Below are 15498 nucleotides of genomic sequence, written 5' to 3'. Positions count from 1 at the left end.
ATTCCCAAAATGTGACATAGAGTCACAAAGTGAGCACCACCAAAAAGGGTGCCGACAGACTTGCCCCGTGCAGGGCTGCCACAAACCTTGAGTCTGTAAAAAACACAGTGTCTGCAAAGTGCAGGAGAGTGAAACACATGGCTCAAGGAGTTATGCGTGTGTCTCTGTTTCCTCCAGTCCCCACCTTGTTTGTTTGTCTTTCTTTGCATGCTCCTGGTTCTCACATGATCACCATGCGTGGTGATCATTGGTAATATTTCATAAAGAACTACCAAGGTATCCTGGGTTTCCTCTGCTGGTATGTAAAAAAAAAACTATTTTTCCTCTAGGGTTCGCTCTGGTTGGAAATTCTGCCTAGGAACTCTTCGTGGAGGATAGGATAAGACACATCGACTGGGGGCGCCTGGGTGGCTCAGTCAATTAAGCTTCTGCCTTTAGCTCAGGTCATGATCCCAGGGTCCTGGGATCGAGTCCTGAGCCCCACTTTGGGCTCCCTGCTCAGCGGGAAGCCTGCTTCTCCCTCTGCTTCTCCCCCCTGCTTGTGCTCGCTCTCTCTCTCTGTCAGATAAATAAATAAAATCTTAAAAAAACAAAAAAAACAAAAAACCCCGACACATCCACTGAAGAGCCTCAGTTGGGGTGGGGCGGGCTGATGGTCAGCTGTCAGATTGTGGATCATCCCAAAAGCTAGAATAAAAAAAACATTTATTCTGGATTGCCAAGGCTCAACTTCCCTCAGACAATTGGTTCAATTTCTTTGGGGACAAGCTGTCTGCCATTCCATCCTGTCTGAGGGAGGGAAATGCCTTCCGGGTGAGGAGGGGAAGTGGGTTCATCAGCTGGTACTGTTGGCCTGTCTTTGCAGACCTTCACTCATTTCCAGAATTTCACTGCCACCTCTCCCGCTTTCCTTTGCCTGCTGATCAGGGAAAGTGCCTCTCTTGGGCAGCCTAAGCAACTAGGCTCGACTGGCAAACCCCCACCATCTTTGCACTGTTGCTTCTTTTTGTATTCTCTACTTTTCCTGAGGATGGATTGGAGACAAAGGAGTATGCCTGACCCAGAGTCAGGTATCTTGTTTTACTTTCTAATTGTTCCACACACCCAGTATCCAGACAGATGGAGGCCTGTGGTCATGGCTCATTCATCAAACTCAGTGGAAATCGAGGAAGTATTTACTGAATACCAGAGTTCTGTCCCAACGACAGGGCTTGCTTGTTTATTTATTTATTTTTTATTTATTTCTGTATAATTTTAGTAATCTCTGCACCCAACTTGGGGGCTTAAATTTACAACCCCAAGATCAAGAACCTCATGCTCCACCGACTGAGCCACCCAGGGACCCCTGCATCGTTCCTTTCTCACGTCATTTGTGGGTACTCCAATAACCCCGACCACAGCTATGAAGCGCAACAAGGAGACACTCTTGTATGAAAAGGAAAGTCACAAGTTTGAAGTACAATGAAACTTAAATCAGTGCCGTTAAGTTACATAGATCCCGAAAATGATCAGAATTCCCTCTGGGCTTTCCACCAAAGTGTCTTGGGCTTCTTCCTTTTCTCCCTGTTACAAATGCCATCCACTAGAATCCCAAATCGGTTCAGTCATTCCAGAAATACTGAGTGCTCGCTCTTTGCCAGACATTGCGCTAGGCACCAAGGATAAACAGAAGAGAAGACATATGTGGTCCCTGTCCCCTCGGAGCATTTAGCTCAATCACCCAACAGATGTTTATTAAACATCCATCATGGCCAAGTCGCTGCAGGGTGACAAGTGAAGCCACCGGCCGGGGGACACTTACGTCTTTGTTAACATGACTAGTCCTGTCTTCACTGGCGTAAATGGTATTCTACGACACATTCACCCGGGAAGATGAATGTTACAAAATAACTTTATTGCTTATTCCAGGAACTTCCTGAAAGACCCATCAACTCTTTAATGGAAAACATCAGCTGACTCTCTGGCACCTGGCTAGCTCTGTCTGTAGGTGCTCTGTCTGTAGAACCAACATGCGACTGTTGGTTCTCAGGGTCGTGAGTTCAAGCCCCACGTTGGGTATAGAGCTTATTCAAAACAAAACAAAAAACAAAAAACCCCAACCCCACAGTCAATCAGGGGTGCCTGGCTGGCTCAGTGGGTAGCGCATGCAACTCTTGATCTCTTGGTCGTGAGTTTGAACTTCATATTGGGCATAGAGATTACTTAAAAAAAACAACAACAGCTGATTTGCAATAGAAATGTCTTATCAACTGACAATTTACACCTTAACACTGTTTGAGCCCCTCACTTTGCTATGTAAATTCTGCATGATTAAACCATAACCCTTACCTACCCTAATCAACCCCTGTTCTTACCCCAGCTTGGAAAGACCTGCTTTAAACCAGACTTCAATGTCTCAAGTAAATTTCGTGGGTTTGTCCATCTCCCTATGAGGCGTTGTCAGACCTTTGAGGGACAAGCAGTAAACCCTGCTTTGTCTTATCAACAGGTTGTTCTAGTGATATTTGGGGAACTGGCATTTGACAAGGTGCCGGGAACACGGTGAATAAAATCCTCATGGAATTTACATTCTAGACACAGACAATAAGCAGAAACCAGGAAATATGTAATTTTATACTTTACAATGTCGATGGGGAGATAGTAGCCAGGTTACAAATTTTGACAGCTGAGGAAGAGAGGGCACCAGAAAGGACAACGTGGGCAGTTCGGGTCCTCGTGAGAAAAGATGGTCTGGAAAACTCTCCGAAATGACTGAAGGGGAGAGGGTGGTCTGAGTGCGCCAAGTAAGGAGGCTAAAGGTGTTGAGACCCCGAGACAGGGAGGGGGCTCCGCCGATTCCAGAACACAAAGGAAACCGACAAGACCAGAAGGCGGGGAAGGGGCAGGACTGAGCAGAGCCCCAAGGTCGAAGCCTCTCCAGAAACTTCCTTAGAGCCACAGCTTCACCCGAGCTAATTAGTACTCTCTGCAACAGAGTTGCTTTCTGATACTTTTCACTACAAATGTGCATAAGTGAACGCTACAGGTTAAATGCATTTTTGAGGGTCTTACTGTTCGCACAAGTGTTTTCATGGCAAAAGGGGTCCAGCTTTGACCAAATTCATGCATCGGGCTCTTGGAGCGCCCGTTGAACTCACTTGAGCCCTGTGCTTAGCGGAAACGGCCCCTGTGTTTCCAGAGAGAGGCATTAGGGGAACCCGCCGACTGGGGGCGGGGGCGGAGGCTGGCACGAGGGCGGGCCAGAAGCTAGCTCTGTCTACCGCAGGACGCCGAAGTTTTAATCAACTCCCAACTGATCTGCCGAAAGAAGTGAGCACATGACCCGTGTGAATGATGTCCTCAGGCTCTTTTCCAGTTTCGTGCACGGAAGTATTGTCCTTCGGTGCAGCCGATAAAATCCAAACGGCTTTCGGCCCTAACCCCGCTGCAGGGTCATCCCAGTCCGGGACCCGAAATCGACGGTCGCGCCGGGGGCAGGAGTGGCCCCGTCGGAGGCGCGGGGGTCCCGCCGCCTCTCTCTCCCCCCCCCTTTCCTCCGCACCCGGGCCTGGGTGGAGTCCCCGCGCGCGGCGCCCCCGCTCCCGCTCCCCGGCCGGCCCTCCGCGCCCGGGGCCCCTCCCGCGAACCCCGGCCCCGCGGGCCTCCTCCCGGGGTCGGCGCGCGGTGCACGCGCTCGGCCGCCCGCGGCTCAGCGCCCCCGCCGCGTCCCGCTTCCTGTGCGCTCCCCTCCCGGGCGCATCCGTCGCCCCTCCTTCTCGGCCGCCCGCTCCGCCCGCCGGCTCCCCGGCCCCCGCCCCCGCGGGTCCCGGGCCGGGGGTGGGGGGGGCCGCGAGGCAGGCACAGCCCCCCGCCCCCATGGCCGCCCGTCGGAGCCAGAGGCGGAGGGGGCGCCGGGGGGAGCCGGGCACCGCCCTGCTGGCGCCGCTCGCGCTGGGCCTGGGCCTGGCGCTGGCCTGCCTCGGCCTCCTGCTGGCCGCGGTCAGCCTGGGGAGCCGGGCATCGGCGCCCGCCCAGGTGAGGCCCTGCGGTGCAGCCCTCCCGGGGCCGGCTGGGAGCCGAGTCTGCGGAGCAGCGGACCGGGCCGGGTGGGCTGAGGGCACGGGGCCAGGAAGATGGGTGGAGGGTGAGATGTCAGGTGGAGAAGGACGGGGTGACGCTGCCTCCTTCCCAGCAGGAGCCTTCCCAGGGGGAGCTGGTGGCGGAGGAGGACCCGGACCCACCGGTGAGTGGCCGTGGGTGCCGGGCGCGCGCTGCTGGGCGTGGGGAGTGTGCGCGAGCCGAGGGCGCAGGGTGTGCCCCTGGCCGTGCCAACTGCGTGTGTGCGGGGGTGTGCACCGCCGTGCATGCGTATGTGAGACAGAGAGAGAGGGAGGGTGCCGCTGTGTGGAAGGGGTTTGTGTCACCTGAGTCCGGAATGTTTATTGGCTGTGGGTGAAGTGGGGGTATGGGATGGGGGGAGCCTGCCGCCGAGGAGGGATGCTGGTGATGTGTGCAGGGTGTGTACCCACTGTGCGCACAGACTGGGTGGGGGCGCCTGTGCACTGTGCTGATCAAGCCGAAGGGTCTGTGCGGGTTCTGTGTGCTGGGGGGCTGGGGGGCCGGGGGACCCCAGGACCTGGCCCCCCTAAGACTGTGTGCCTGGTGCTGGCTGGTGTCTCTCCCGACGGGGGCGGGGGGGGGGTGGCCCTGTCGGTCTCAGCTTAGTCTCTGGTAGTTCCCGAAAGACCCCGGTTTAGCCCTGCCCTTAATTCCCCTAGGAACTGAATCCCCAGACAGAGGAAAGCCAGGATCCTGGGCCTTTCCTGAAGAGGCTGGTTCGGCCTCGCAGAAATGGTGAGCATCCCTTTATCCACCCTTCAGGAACAATCGCAGTGGTCAGTCTGCAGTGGCTTCTGTGCTCATTATTGATTTTGTTCATCCTCACAGCCCCACGGAGTGGGCAGAGCCAAAACCATCATCCTCACTTATGCTCGGGATGGAGAAACTGAGGCACAGACAGGGTTTGCGGGTTCCATGGAGTTCAGAGTCAGGCAGCTAATTGGTTGAGACGCAAACCTAGAATTCTGGCCCTCTCTCTGAAGCCCCTCCCATCCCATGGACCTGCTTCTCACTTGAGATCCTAGGCCAGATATGAAGGAGGGGAAGGCCCAGGGTTAGGAGATGGAGACAAGGTGGGGGAGGCAGAGGCAGGGGCCCCAGTAAGCAGAGAGGCTTCTGAATGGGATGACCACGTGACTGTGTGTACAGGTTTGCACAGGACTGTCCCCGCTTACGACTGTTACCTCCCTGCAGTTATTAATAGCAACCCTTTTGCTCTCAGAAACAACCCAGTTTGGGTGATAAATGATGCAGTCATTCTGCTTATGGAGGGAGGTCTGGCCTGAGGCTCTGAGGCCAGGAGTCTGGACACGAATAAGGATGTGGGGCTCTGAGAGGGAGGCGGGGCCGGGGAGTGGCTCCTAGCCCCCCCCCCAGAGTAAGGGGGCGCTATATTCCCCATGTCTCTTTCCTTGATTCTCAGCACCTAAAGGCCGGAAAACACGGGCTCGCAGAGTCATTGCAGCGCATTATGAAGGTGGGTGATGGGTGAGCCATGCCCAGGGAGATGGGGTGGTGGCAGGCCAGGGCGGGTCTCAACAACCCTTCCTTGTGCCTTACAGTTCACCCACGACCGGGACAGGACGGAGCGCAGGCCGGTGAGACCCCATTCCCGCCTCTGAGCTCTCCCCCCCAACTCCCACAGCACTGGCCTCCTGGGAAAGGGGCCCCTCCAAACCTTTCACTCCCCACTGCCCTCCCTGCCTTCAGCCTGGGAACCCCAGAAGCCAGTTCAAGAAGATCCTCAGGGCTCGGTTCTGTGACCTGGGCGTGAGAACCCAGGCAGACTCCCGGCACCCAACCACCAGCCCTCATGCTTGTGCAGGAAGCACATTTGATTCTTCCCTCTCCCCCCGCCCACCTCGTCTTCCGTGAGTCTTCACGCTCTGACCATTTTTCTTTTTTTTTTTAAGATTTTATTTATTTATTTGAGAGAGAGAGCACACGAGGGGGGGAGGGTCCGAGGGAGAAGCAGCCTCTCTGCTGAGCAGGGAGCCCGATGCGGGACTCGATCCTGGGACTCCAGGATCATGACCTGAGCCAAAGGCAGTTTGCTTAACCAACTGAGCCACCCAGGTGCCCCATTTTTCTTAAAATATTTCTACTGGGCTCCTTTTGTGTCCCTACCCGACCTCCCATCTCAGCACTAGGACCTCAGAACCGCAAACCCAGTCTCTAGCCCCTTCCCCATCCCAGCCCCTCCCCACCCCTTGGCTCTGTCCCACCTAGGTTGCCAAGCTAAGACCCTCCCAACTCACTGTCGTTATAACCTTGCTTCTCTGCCTGGCTGCAGCCTTTCCATGGTCTGGTCTCAACCTCTTTTCCCTGCACACTTGGCCTGACACCCCTCCCTGCCAATGTGCTTTTTCTGGATTTTACACACACTGTGCCCTGCCCTGGAATGTCCTTCCATGGGACAGGCCAGGAGGCAAGACGGGAGGGTGGCTTGGTCTAGGGGGCCTGACAGCTGAGAGGGAGCCATGTGGCTTGAAGATAGGGCTTGCTTATGGGTTGGACGTGCAGAGGGAAGGCAAGGGAAGGGATCAAAGTGACTTCCAGATATTTAACTTGGGCGTCCTTGGGAATAATGATGCCATTTAACGGGGATGGGGCTTCCCAGGGAAGAAATAGGTTGGGAGGTATGTGAATTAAGAATGGAATTTCAGATCTCCTCCTAAACCAAGTGAAGTAATAATAAACGAGTGAGTTCCGCAGACAGATGGCTGGGTCAGGACACCTACAGTCAGGAACCGTAGCCGTACAGATGGTGTTTAGAGCTCCAGGGTTGGATGAGGCACCAGGGGGGAAGAGGGGCCCCAAGAGGGAGGCCCCGGGGCTCTGAGACATCCAGAAGTGGCGCAGAAGAGGAGAACCCAGCGGAGACTGAGAAGCAGATGGACAGAAGGGAAGAGAGTTGGGGAGGAGAGGGGACTGTGATCTGAGAGAAGACGCGGTCTCACCAACGAGGGTGTGGCCGTCTGTGCTGAACGCGGCTGAGAGGTCACATGATTTGACCATGGGGGTTTGGTAACCTAAAAAGTCAGCTGGTGACCTTGGCCAGGGCCGTTTCAGTAGCGCGGTTAGGATAGAAGCCAGTGTGGACCGGGTGAAGAGAAAATGGGAAAGAAGAATTGGAGTCAGGGACAGCCCTTTCCAGAAGTTTCTCTGGGATGAGCAGAGCGGTGGGCCAGTGGTTGGAGGGAGATGTGGAGGGAGGAAAAATTCAGTCCTTCTGGGGCTAAGTAGTACTATAGGGATCGTAGCTAACATTTACTGAATGTCCCGTTCGTCTAGACCTCCCAACGCTCCTAAAAGGAAGATACTCTGATCAGCTCCATTTTACAGATGGAGGTTACTCGCCCTGCCCGAGGCCATGACGATACTCAGTGGCGGGACCAGGATTCGAAGCTCACTAGCGTGCTTGTGTACTGGACGTGCCCGGCGCAGCGGTGGGGGGGCCCCGCAGGGCAGTGTCCAGGACGGGGGCAAGGGGTGGGGTCCAGAACAAAGGGAGGGACACATCATCCCATCATCACAAGAGGGTCAGTTGAGAATTGTGAGCGCAGGTCAGTTTTTGGCTGTGGTCGGGGGAGGCGGGGGAGCCCTTGCCTGATGACTTCTAGATCCCCTGGAGAATGAGGAAGATAGGCAGGAGGTGAGAGGAGAGAGGGTACAAAATCCTTGCCTCGATGAGTACCAGAGCGAGCTCAGTGGGCAAGAGCAGGAGGGCTGCCAGGCAGTAAAGAACGTCCATCTGAGGCTTGTGGTTGTGACGCGGAGGGACCCCGCGGCCCCAGGCACACCATGCCTTTTGGCCACAACCAGCCTTTCCTCCAGCTGGTTCCACGGTGGGGAATGTCCTCCCTCCTCTCCCCCTGCTCTTCATGCCCCGGGGCCAGCCCTCGTCCCCTCCGGATGGACCGTTCAGCGGAGTAGTTACCCAGACATTCATCCCTCCGCTGCCGAGGACCTGCTGTTTTAAGGACCAGCCTCGGCGCCCGCAGGGAATGATACCCAGGCCTAGTCTCAAAAGATGACCGTCTGGGAGAGGAGACAAGCATATAAATTTGGGAATTACAGTATGCTGTGACAAGGGCGATAAGGAAAGCCTCCAGAGGTACACGGTAGCATAGAGGAAGACAACTTTACAACGGAGTCAGGGACTCCTTCCCCAAGAAGGCGTGGTGGGCCTTGAAGCACAAATCTAAGATGGACATGGAGTCAAGGATGTTCCAGGTAGAAGGAACCACTTGTGCCAAAGCCCCTAGTTGGGCAGGAGTATGATGAGCTGCTCAGCATGCTTGGAGGGAAGTGCTCGCCGACAGCACGGGGCCGTGAGCTTGGAGGAGAATAGGGAGCCAGGCCCAAAGGGAGTCTGGACGTCATCCTGAGGTCAAAGCAAGCGAAGGCAGGCTCCCATCCGCGTTTTAGAAGGACGCGTGTAGGGAATAAACTGGAGCAGGGAGAAGGTGCACGGGGGAGGGGGAGTTGGCCGAGGAGGGAGGCTGAGAAGAATCCCCCCCGGAGTGGCAGGGGCCGGGTGGGGAGGGAGACAGGGCGCGGGGATGGAGGTGGCAGAACAGGTAGGAACTGGAAATCAGGGAATCAAATGGGTGAGGATGAGGGAGGGCTGGGGAAGGCCGCCGCTGCTGAGCGAGGCCCAGGGGAGCAGTGGGTGGATCCAGACAAAGCCAGAGCTGTGGGCCCTGTTGGCCGCCTCCCTCTGGCCTCCCAGCGCTGTTCGCAGGGCGCCCACTCAGAGCAGGCCCAGCGCTGCGTGCCCCGCCGCGGTGGGGAATCAGACCATGCTGGGACCCCGCACTTGCACCTCAGTAAATCAACCGGAGGATGGAGGATTTCCCGGGTGAAGGAAACAGGGTGGCATGGGGAAGAGATGAGAGGCAGGGCTGGGACTGGCTCTTTGGAACTGGGGGCCCAGGGAAGGAAGGCTGTCAGCTGAGTCGGGACCTGAAGGGAGGAAGGTGCTTTGGTGTGTGCAGGGGTGGGGTGGGGCAGGGAGGGGGGCAGGAAGACGGTGGGAGTCCTTTGATAGACCGGGTGGCCTGGGGAAGACCCGGGAAGCCACCTGAGCTCCTGCTCTGTCGTTTTATTATTCATCTTCTTGGCCATGACCTTAGCTCTAGATTTTTTTTTATTTTTTGGTACGGTTTTATTGAGTATACTTCCCATAAAATTCACCCATGTGAAGTGTAGAATTCGGTGGTTTTTAGTCCAGACTGTTCACCCAGTTGCAGTCATCAGCATGGGAAGACACCCTGTAACCTTTAGCCGGCACCCCTATTTCTCCCCCACCCCCCCAGCTCTAAGCACCCACCGATCTACTTTCTGTCTCTCTGGATTTATCTGGAAATTTCATAGAAATCACATAATATGTGGTCCTTTGGAACTGGCTTCTTTCTTTCTTTTTTTTTTTTTAAAGATTTTATTTATTTATTTATTTGAGAGAGAGAGAATGAGAGATAGAGAGCACGAGAGGGAAGAGGGTCTCAGGGAGAAGCAGACTCCCTGCTGAGCAGGGAGCCCGATGTGGGACTCGATCCCGGGACTCCAGGATCATGACCTGAGCCGAAGGCAGTCGCTTAACCAACTGAGCCACCCAGGCGCCCTGGAACTGGCTTCTTTCATTTAGCATAATGCTTTCGGTTCGTCCACAGGGTAGCATTTTTCTTTTCTGTTGTTGTTGTTTTTTTGTTTTTATTTTTTTTAAAGATTTTATTTATTTATTTGAGAGAGAGAATGAGATAGAGCATGAGAGGGGGGAGGGTCCGAGGGAGAAGCAGACTCACCGCTGAGCAAGGGAGCCCGATGCGGGACTCGATCCCGGGACTCCAGGATCATGACCCGAGCCGAAGGCAGTCGCTCAACCAACTGAGCCACCCAGGCACCCGGTAGCATTTTTCTTTTTAACGGTTGAATAATATCCCACTCTATGGCTGTACCACCGTTTTCCTTATCCACTCACCGTCCGATGGACATTTGGGTACCATTTTGTTTTTTTTTTAATATTCGTAATCCAAGTGCTGTGTGATTCAAGTGTGGTACGTAGACATTCTCAAAAGAGGCAAACAGCAGAGACACAAGATACCAAAGCTCCCGGGCGCTTCTCCTTCCATCTGGCTCTTCTCCCCAGAAGTGGCGGGTGACACCTTGCTCCTTACCGCCCTGGTCACAGACACGTGTAAACGCCGCATGTCTTCACGCACACTTCCCGTTACACCACGGGCTCCTCCCTGGCCCCGCACCCATCTCTGCATCTTCTGGGTAAAGGGGACCCCCGAGCCTTATGTACTGAACGGGTCCCCGGGGAGTGTGAGAAAGTCCTGATCTCTGAACACTGCCCTTCAGGTGTGGACGGCACGGTGAGCGGCTGGGAAGAGGCGAAAATCAACAGCTCCAACCCACTGCGCTATGACCGCCAGAGCGGGGAGTTTCTCGTCATGCGGGCTGGGCTCTATTACCTGTACTGTCAGGTAAGGCCCACCTGGCTGCACGGTACAGCGGGGACTGCGGGTCTGGGGGGGGCGGCCGGGGGCGAGCCAGAGCGGGGAGGGGAGCTTAGGGCTGGGGCCCGATGGGCCCCCTGGGTGGCCAAGGCTGCTAGAAATTGAGGCGCGGCCAGCAGAGGCCTGGACTCTGCCGCCTCCCGCCCGCCCGGCAGGTGCACTTTGACGAGGGCAAGGCTGTCTACCTGAAGCTGGACTTGCTGGTGAATGACGCGCTGGCCCTGCGCTGCCTGGAGGAGTTCTCGGCCACGGCCGCCAGCGCCGTGGGGCCCCAGCTCCGCCTCTGCCAGGTGTCTGGGCTGTTGCCCCTCCGGCCGGGGTCCTCCCTGCGGATCCGCACCCTCCCCTGGGCCCATCTCAAGGCCGCCCCCTTCCTCACCTACTTTGGACTCTTCCAGGTTCACTGAGGGGCCCTAGTGGCGCCCCCACCGCGGCTGTGTTGGTGCGCCCCTCCCTCCGTGCGCCCCCCTCCTCCCCCGTTCCCCCCCCACCTGCCCGCCCTCTGCAGGCTGCTTGGACTTGTTCACGTTTGTTTCCACGACACGTAGATAACCCCCTTCTCCTCTGACGCCCCCCCCTCCACCTCACTAGCTCCTGAACCCCCAGTCTTTCGTCGCCCCCGTTAATCTCCTGACTCCCTGCCCTGGCCACAACCCCCCAGGACACTGTGTCTACTCTACTCTGGGTGAGGATGGGTCCCCAAGCCCCCCACCTTCAGGCACTAATAGGGGCTGGACGCCAGGGAGCCTGGGACTAGGCCGGGAGTTCCCAAACCCGAGGGCTAAGAGCAAGCCAAGCTCCTTCCCTGATAATTCCCTGTGGATTTTTAAAAAAAGCAGATATTATTTTTATTATTATTGTGACAAAATGTTGATAAGTGGATATTAAAGAGAATAAACCACGGTCTCTCTCTTCCTTGGGGCTCAGGGAACATTTCTTAGGGTAGTGGAGGGCTACGGGAAGGGGGTCCGGGCGTCCAGGAGTGGGGTGCGGGAGGGCTGGGATGCCAGGGCAATGTAGACTCGGGAGTGGGGACCTGCCTGCCTCTGACCCCTGAGGCATGAGCAGAGAGTGGAAAGGCAAACTGCCAGGAAAAAAAAAAAAATCAATCCTCTGCCCAAGGTCCAGCAAAAGCTGCCTCATTTACCTAGGAGGCGGGCTTCCTCCTGCGGGTAATCCCTGGCTGGGAGGAGCAGGGGCCCTTCCTCTTGGCAGCCTCGGGGACGTTCGGCAGGGGCTGCCACCAGCCCTGGCTGGGATGTGGGGTGGGAGCAGGCCCGAAGGGGAGCTCAGGGTCAGGAAGCAGGACGCCGGGGCCCAGGAACATGGGAACCTGGGGCCCTGGGTCCAGCGGAGGAATCCTACAGTGGTAGGGTGCTTGGGGCTGTCTCTTTCTCTCTCTGCCCAGGGCCTTATGTAAGAGCTTTTCTCGGGAAACAGGAAGTTCTCCTTGCCAAGTTCAGCACAGGGAGTAGTGCAGGCCTATTCCAACACACCCGGCCTGGCCTTAACCCCAGAACTCAGCCAGTTTCTTGCTTCCGCGACCCTGGTTCTCCTTCCCATCTACCCGCCCCCCCCCCCGCCGCCCCTCCTTTTCCACCTTCAGTCATACCCAAAGATCTCTCGTGTGGCTGAGCCAGAGGGTCTTTACCCCCTCACCCCTGGACCCCCCAAGGCTGCCCAGCTTGCCCCTTCATCCCTGCTCTTGGCACCATGCCCCGGAGCCAGCCACCCTTCCCTCCCCCACTTCTGGGGCCGTCCCAGGGTTCCTGTGCTCGGCCGCTCCTCCTGGGTGTCACTGGCAGTCCTGTCCTTCCTCGAGAGACTGGGACCAAGTCCTCCTGAGGCTGGAGGAGGGGGGGTGGGTGTGTGTGTTTGTGTGCGTGTGTGTGTCCGGAGGGGGCGTCTGGAGACAACACCGGCCCCACGGCGGGGTGCCAGGAGCGCCAACAGTGCCCCTTGCTGGCTCTCCTCCTCCCTTTTTAATTCTCAAGTTCCTTTTTATTCCTCCCTTGCGTAACGCTCTTCTTCCCTTCTGTACCCCCACCCTCCCCACCACCTCCCCGCCACCCCACTCCTGAGGCTGCAGCCTTCGGCAGGGTCCCCAGCTCATGCCAGCCTCATTTCCTTCCTTGCTAGCCCCCAAAGGGCCCCCGGGAGACATGGGTGGCCCGGCCCGAGAGCCGGCACTCTCAGTCGCCCTCTGGTTGAGTTGGGGGGCAGCTCTGGGGGCTGTGGCTTGTGCCATGGCTCTGGTGACCCAACAAACAGAGCTGCAAAATCTAAGGAGAGAGGTGGCTCGGCTGCAGAGGGCCGGAGGGCCCTCCGAGAAGGAGGAAGGGCATCCGTGGCTGAGCCTCCGGGAGCAGGTGAGTGAGGGGAGAAGGGGGTGGGGGAGAAGAGGTTGGGTGCCAGGGCCATCTTGGGGCCTCCGGGGTCTAGCCTCGTGGTCTGTAAAGTTTTGAGTAGGTTCAGGAGAGGGTCCCAGGTTTGGAGGTCAAGGGGGCAACCATTCCAGGAAAGGAAATTGTTAAAGATTAATGCTTCTCATGCCTACCAGAGCCTGGAGGACAGCCAGCACCAAGACTCAGGTCGCTGGGGAAAAGTGCATGAGTGATGTGAGGCGCTCCTGGGGCTGGGGAGTGGGGAGGCAGGGGGTGCTGGGAGGAAAAGCTGTCGGGGGACCCTTGCTTCTTAGCCTAACCCTGACCCTCTTTCCATGAGCAGAGCCCTGATGCCCTGGAAGCCTGGGAGAATGGGGAGAGGGCCCGGAGAAAGAGAGAAGCACTCACGCATAAGCAGAAGAGTGAGGCCTCCGGGGTGCGGTGCAGCAGGGGTGGGAGGTGATCAAGCAGCAGGGGGATCTGGAGATTGTTCCCCGGAGCCAGGGGGCGGGGGGGGGACAGGTGGGCTTTGCTTAGATCTCCTTCTTTCCTCAGAGAAGCACTCCGTTCTGCACCTTGTCCCCATCAACATCACCTCCAAGGGTGAGCACTACTTTAAATAATGGCTCTGGGGGAAGGGCAGGATCAGGGAACTTTGGGGCTGACACCTGGGTCCAAGAGAATCCTAGAGGTGAAAAGTCTCTGAGAATGCCCAGAAGTCCTGATGGCCATACTCCTCACCTCCAGAGGACTCCGATGTGACGGAGGTGATGTGGCAACCGGCCCTTAAGCGTGGGAGAGGTCTGGAGGCCCAAGGATATGCTGTTCGAGTCTGGGACGCTGGAGTCTATCTGCTGTATAGCCAGGTAATCCCACACATACCCTAAGCCTTGACTGGGGGCCATGAGGTCCGTTCTCCTGGGGCCTGGATGCCCTGGTACTGAGGGTTCCCAACGCCTCCGTTCGTACCGAACTTCGAAGACCCTCCTTCCTTCCTTGGCTCCGTCATCCAGGCTCCAGAGGCCTCCCAGCCCTGAGCCATGCTTTCTCACTTCCTTCGGCTTCTCCTCCATCCCCCGCCAGGTCCTGTTCCATGATGTGACTTTCACCATGGGTCAGGTGGTGTCTCGGGAGGGCCAGGGAAGGCAGGAGACTCTCTTCCGATGTGTCCGAAGCATGCCCTCCAACCCGGACTGGGCCTACAACAGCTGCTACAGTGCAGGTGAGAGGCCCGTGGGCAGCGTAGGGCAGCTGTGAGAGGAGCAGGGCGTCTGTGACCCGCCGGGGGCCGGAAGCCCCGGGGGACAGGTGGATCTGGGGGATGCGGGCCAGGAAGCAGGAGGAAGGCTGAGCCGGAGAAGGGAGGAGAGGCACCAGAGAGTCTCCAGGACTGTGCTTCACGGAGTGTGTATTTTCTCCGTTTCTCAGGTGTCTTCCACCTACACCAAGGGGATATTCTGAGTGTCACCATCCCCCGGGGGAGGGCAAAACTCAGCCTCTCTCCGCATGGAACCTTCCTGGGGTTTGTGAAACTGTGATTGGGATGTGGATGGTGGTGTTGAGCTCGGAAGATGAGGGTGGGTACAAATCGGAGACAGCCAAGAGCGAATAGGAGCAGACGCCTCTTCTGGGTTTGACGGGAACCCTGGGTTTGACAGCTCATCAATCTCCGCTCCTCCCTTTTCCCGACCCACCCCCACCCCGTAGACTTTGATTTCATGGATATTAAAGTGGTGTAATATCTTGCTTTTGTCCCCCATCCAGCCCCAAATTCTCGGGGCGGGGGGGGGGGCAAGGGAGGGGTGGACAATGCCAGGCCTTATCTGGACCTACTTCGGGTCCCACTGGAATGCTTCCAGAACAGCACCACCACCTAGCGGCAGTTTGAGAGAACCAGCCTGCGTGTCGGCACAAGTCCACGAAGCCTCCCTCCACTCGGGAAGACTCGTGGTTTCCTGTGCCACACCTCTCCCAGGTACCCGCTGCCTCCTCGCTCCACAAGAAGCCTAACCCCCACTTCTCTCCCCGGCGACGGGGCCCCAGCTTCCAGCACTGTCTCCGGGGGTGTGTTTATTGTGCGGCCGTCTGCAGGGGGGGCCCCGACGACGACGGTCCCTTTGCAGCCCCATTACTGCTCGGGTGCCAAGTTCTGCCCTTCCTGCTCTCCACTCCCCTGACGTAGCGGGTCCCTCCAAGACCCTCTGGGCTGGGACGGGGGTCCGGGGAGCCTTGGGTAAATCGTGCGCCCTGAGGCTGGCCTGCCTTCATTCCTCTGGGCTCGCTCTTTCTGCTCAAGACCTGCTTAGACTTAAATAAAAGAATGAACGACTTCCATTCCCCTCGCTGCCTTGCCTAGCCCCGAGATCCCCCTGCCCTCCCGGCTCTCCCCCGGCGCGCCCCACAGGACCCAGGTTCCGCGGCCCCGGGGTTCGGGCCCACAAGCGCTCGGAAGGGGCTACTCGGCGGGACACGCAGCGTTGGCGGCGGGGCGG

At 57.4% G+C, this 15498-nt stretch overlaps 2 protein-coding genes across 3 annotated transcripts; both read left to right on the top strand.

The window, feature by feature from the left end:
• Nucleotides 1–3756: 3756 nt before the first annotated feature.
• Nucleotides 3757–11537, top strand: TNFSF12 (TNF superfamily member 12). 2 transcript variants are annotated; one of them, XM_028125059.2, is made up of 7 exons: nt 3757–4014; nt 4172–4222; nt 4758–4833; nt 5522–5575; nt 5661–5696; nt 10465–10589; nt 10778–11537. In XM_028125059.2, exons 1-7 carry the CDS (start codon nt 3856–3858, stop codon nt 11027–11029), a joined length of 753 nt encoding a protein of 250 aa, XP_027980860.1. In that variant the 5' UTR covers nt 3757–3855; the 3' UTR covers nt 11030–11537. The 2 variants fall into 2 exon arrangements, with proteins under 2 accessions (XP_027980860.1, XP_027980861.1); XM_028125060.2 differs by having other exon boundaries at nt 3779–4014; nt 4175–4222.
• A 1123-nt stretch (nt 11538–12660) lies between these two features.
• Nucleotides 12661–15340, top strand: TNFSF13 (TNF superfamily member 13). The gene is made up of 6 exons (XM_028125057.2): nt 12661–12991; nt 13350–13428; nt 13562–13609; nt 13754–13872; nt 14090–14228; nt 14435–15340. Exons 1-6 carry the CDS (start codon nt 12734–12736, stop codon nt 14542–14544), a joined length of 753 nt encoding a protein of 250 aa, XP_027980858.1. The 5' UTR covers nt 12661–12733; the 3' UTR covers nt 14545–15340.
• The last annotated feature ends 158 nt before the right edge of the window (nt 15341–15498 follow it).

Source organism: Eumetopias jubatus, unplaced genomic scaffold, assembly GCF_037043125.1.
Source record: "Eumetopias jubatus isolate StellerSeaLion01/CBP00866 unplaced genomic scaffold, mEumJub1_p1.0 scaffold_10, whole genome shotgun sequence".
Taxonomy (NCBI): domain Eukaryota; kingdom Metazoa; phylum Chordata; class Mammalia; order Carnivora; family Otariidae; genus Eumetopias; species Eumetopias jubatus.
The sequence above is the reverse complement of the archived record's forward strand: the minus strand, read 5'-3'. Positions and strand labels throughout refer to the sequence as shown.